This window comes from Chiloscyllium plagiosum, unplaced genomic scaffold (assembly GCF_004010195.1).
Source record: "Chiloscyllium plagiosum isolate BGI_BamShark_2017 unplaced genomic scaffold, ASM401019v2 scaf_5211, whole genome shotgun sequence".
NCBI classification, from domain to species: Eukaryota; Metazoa; Chordata; class Chondrichthyes; order Orectolobiformes; family Hemiscylliidae; genus Chiloscyllium; species Chiloscyllium plagiosum.
This window is the reverse complement of record NW_025214521.1, coordinates 39,576-42,792: the sequence shown is the minus strand read 5'-3', so window position 1 is coordinate 42,792 and position 3,217 is coordinate 39,576. Positions and strand designations below refer to the sequence as shown.

The 3,217-nt window shown below is 54.3% G+C and overlaps 1 protein-coding gene across 1 annotated transcript in view; it reads left to right on the top strand.

Moving 5' to 3' along the window:
- The first annotated feature begins 70 nt into the window (after positions 1 to 70).
- LOC122547922 (ephrin type-B receptor 3-like) overlaps positions 71 to 3,217 on the top strand; it is a 36,482-nt gene continuing 33,335 nt past the window's right edge. The window contains exon 1 of the mRNA XM_043686481.1: positions 71 to 151. Coding sequence (XP_043542416.1) covers positions 106 to 151 — 46 coding nt within the window. The 5' untranslated portion in view covers positions 71 to 105. The remainder of the gene's footprint in view (positions 152 to 3,217) is intronic.

Here is a 3,217-nt window from a genome sequence, read left to right as displayed (position 1 = left end):
CCTCCCCTTCTCCACCTCTCTCCCCCTCTCTCTGCCTCCCCCTCTCTCTCCCTCCCTCTCTCTCCCTCCCCCTCTCTCTCGCCCTCCCTCGCAGGGGGCCGGTGAATGCTGCCTGTTGACGGTGTTGAGGTGGGATTCCCTGCCAAGTTCGGTGCGTGCTGTCTTCCCCATGAGCTGACAGAGAGAGACGGCCAGTTCTTGGCTGTGTGCTCTGTGCCTGTGTGTAAACACTGCGTTGGGAGGCCCGTGGCTGCTAATTGAAGATGAGCAAATGTTAGTTCCCAATCCAAACAATGATTGGAAGGGGAGCTCCCTTGTGCATTTGGAATGTATACAGTCACGTTCCTTAGCTTGGGATTGATCCAGCAGGGCTCCTGAGGGGACGGACATGCATTTGCTGCCAGCGCGTTTTCCCTACTCTTGGCACCCAGCCCCATTCACCCATCACCCTGCCTGGTACCCGTACCCTGGCCTATCTCCCTTCTCACTCTGTAACAGATGCAGCCCTTCAGTTCTGGGCTCTTGGTGCACAGAAAAATTCCACTGGGTTGACTCGTGCCCTCCTGAGGGGTGGGGAATTCTTACCCTTACCCAGTTTGTGCCAACATAGCCACCGAACAAGTGGGGAGAGGAATCCACTCAGCCCATCCACACCAGCCTCCCTGAAGAGTGTAACGCTCACTCCCTATCCCTGGGACCGGTCATTTCTCCACGGCTAAACCACCGAGCCAGCACACTACGGGGCAATTCAGCGCGGCCGATCCACCCTAACCTGGTGCACATGGTTCAGGGGGCAATGAGAGATGGGCAGGGTGTGCCCAGTCACACCCGCAATGCCCCCCTGCCGGCAAAGGTCATAAACAACACCTTTTATTGGAGAGCTTTACTCTGTATCTAACCCCATGCTGTCCCTGTCCTGGGGAGTGTTTGATGGGGAGGCAGTGTAAAGGGAGCTTTACTCTATCTAACCCCGTGCTGTCCCTGTCCTGGGATGGGGGGACAGTGTAGAGGGAGCTTTACTCTGTATCTAACCCCATGCTGTCCCTGTCGCTGGGAGTGTTTAATGGGGGACAGTGTAGAGGGAGCTTTACTTTGTATCTAACCCCGTGCTGTCCCTGTCCTGGGGAGTGTTTGATGGGGGACAGTGTAGAGGGAGCTTTACTCTGTATCTAACCCCATGCTGTCCCGGTCCTGGGGAGTGTTTGATGGGGAGGCAGTGTAAAGAGAGCTTTATTCTATCTAACCCCGTGCTGTCCCTGTCCTGGGATGGGGGGACAGTGTAGAGGGAGCTTTACTCTGTATCTAATCCCGTGCTGTACCTGTCCTGGGGAGTGTTTGATGGGGAGGCAGTGTAAAGGGAGCTTTACTCTATCTAACCCCGTGCTGTCCCTGTCCTGGGATGGGGGGACAGTGTAGAGGGAGCTTTACTCTGTATCTAACCACGTGCTGTACCTGTCCTGGGATGGGGGACAGTGTAGAGGGTGCCTTACTTTGTATCTAACCCTGTGCTATCTTTGCCCTGGGAGTGTTTGATGGGGGGACAGTGTAGAGGGAGCTTTACTCTGTATCTAACCCTGTGCTGTCCCTATCCTGGGAGTGGTTGATGGGGGGACAGTGTAGAGGAAGCTTTACTCTGTATCTAACTCCATGCTGTCCCTGTCCTGGGAGTGCTTGATGGGGGGACAGTGTAGAGGAAGCTTTACTCTGTATCTAACCTCCTGCTGTCCTTGTACTGGGAGTGTTTGATGGGGGGACAGTGTAGAGGGGGTTTTACTCTGTATCTAACCCTGTGCTGTCCCTGTCACTGGGAGTGTTTGATGGGGGGACAGTGTAGAGCGAGCTTCACTCTGTATCTAACCCCATGCTGTCCCTGTCCTGGGAGTGCTTGATGGGGGGACAGTGTAGAGAGAGCTCTACTCTGTATCTAACCCCGTGCTGTCCCTGTCACTGGGAGTGTTTGATGGGGGACAGTGTAGAGGGAGCTTTACTCTGTATCTAACCCCGTTCTGTCCCTGTCCTGGGGAGTGTTTGATGGGGAAGCAATGTAAAGGGAGCTTTACTCTATCTAACCCCGTGCTGTCCCTGTCCTGGGATGGGGGGACAGTGTAGTGGGAGCTTTACTCTGTATATAACCCTGTGCTGTCCCTATCCTGGGAGTGGTTGATTGGGGACAGTGTAGAGGGAGCTTTACTCTGTATCTAACTCCATGCTGACCCTGTCCTGGGATGTTTGATGGGGTGACAGTGTAGAGGGAGCTTTACTCTGTTTCTAACCCCCTGCTGTCCTTGTACTGGGAGTGTTTGATGGGAGGACAGTGTAGAGGGAGCTTTACTCTGTATCTAACCCTGTGCTGTCCCTATCCCTGGGAGTGTTTGATGGGGGACACTGTAGAGGGAGCTTTACTCTGTATCTAACCCCGTGCTGTCCCTGGCCCTGGGAGTGTTTGATGGGGGGACAGTGTAGAGGGAGCTTTACTCTGAATCTAACGCCAAGCGGTCCCTGTCCTCAGAGTGCCAGGGATGTCTGATTCCCTCCCGTGGTCCGAAGGTGTGCAGGTGCTGGTGGACGGGCTGCGATAGAGTGTCCGGTAGCGTCCAGGGAATGGTCAGGCTGGGTGGGTTAGCCATGGGGAAAATGCAGGGATTGGGTAGGGAGGAGGGAAGCTTCCATGGTGTAGTGTTGTGCTGAATGCTGCAATGGGCTCTAAGGGCCGAATGGCCTCGTGTTTTTAGGGAATCATCAAATCCCTGCACAGAATCCCTACAGTGTGGAAACAGGCCCTTCGGCCCAACAAGTCCACACCGACCCTCCAAAGAGTAACCCAGCCAGACCCATTCCCCTCCCTTATTATCCTATGTTACCCCTAACGCATCTAACCTACACATCCCAGGAACCTACGGGGCAATTTAGCGTGGCCAATTCACTGCACACCTTTGGACTGTGGGAGGAAACCGGAGCACCCGGAGGAAACCCACGCAGACATGGGGAGAATGTGCAAACTCCACACAGAGAGGCTGAACAGGCTGGGGCTGTTTTCCCTGGAGCGGCAGAGGCTGAGGGGTGACCTTATAGAGGTTTACAAAATTATGAGGGGCATAGATAGGATAAATAGACAAAGTCTTTTCCCTGGGGTTGGGGAGTCCAGAACTAGAGGGCATAGGTTTAGGGTGAGAGGAGAAAGATATAAAAGAGACCTAAGGGGCAACCTTTGCACGCA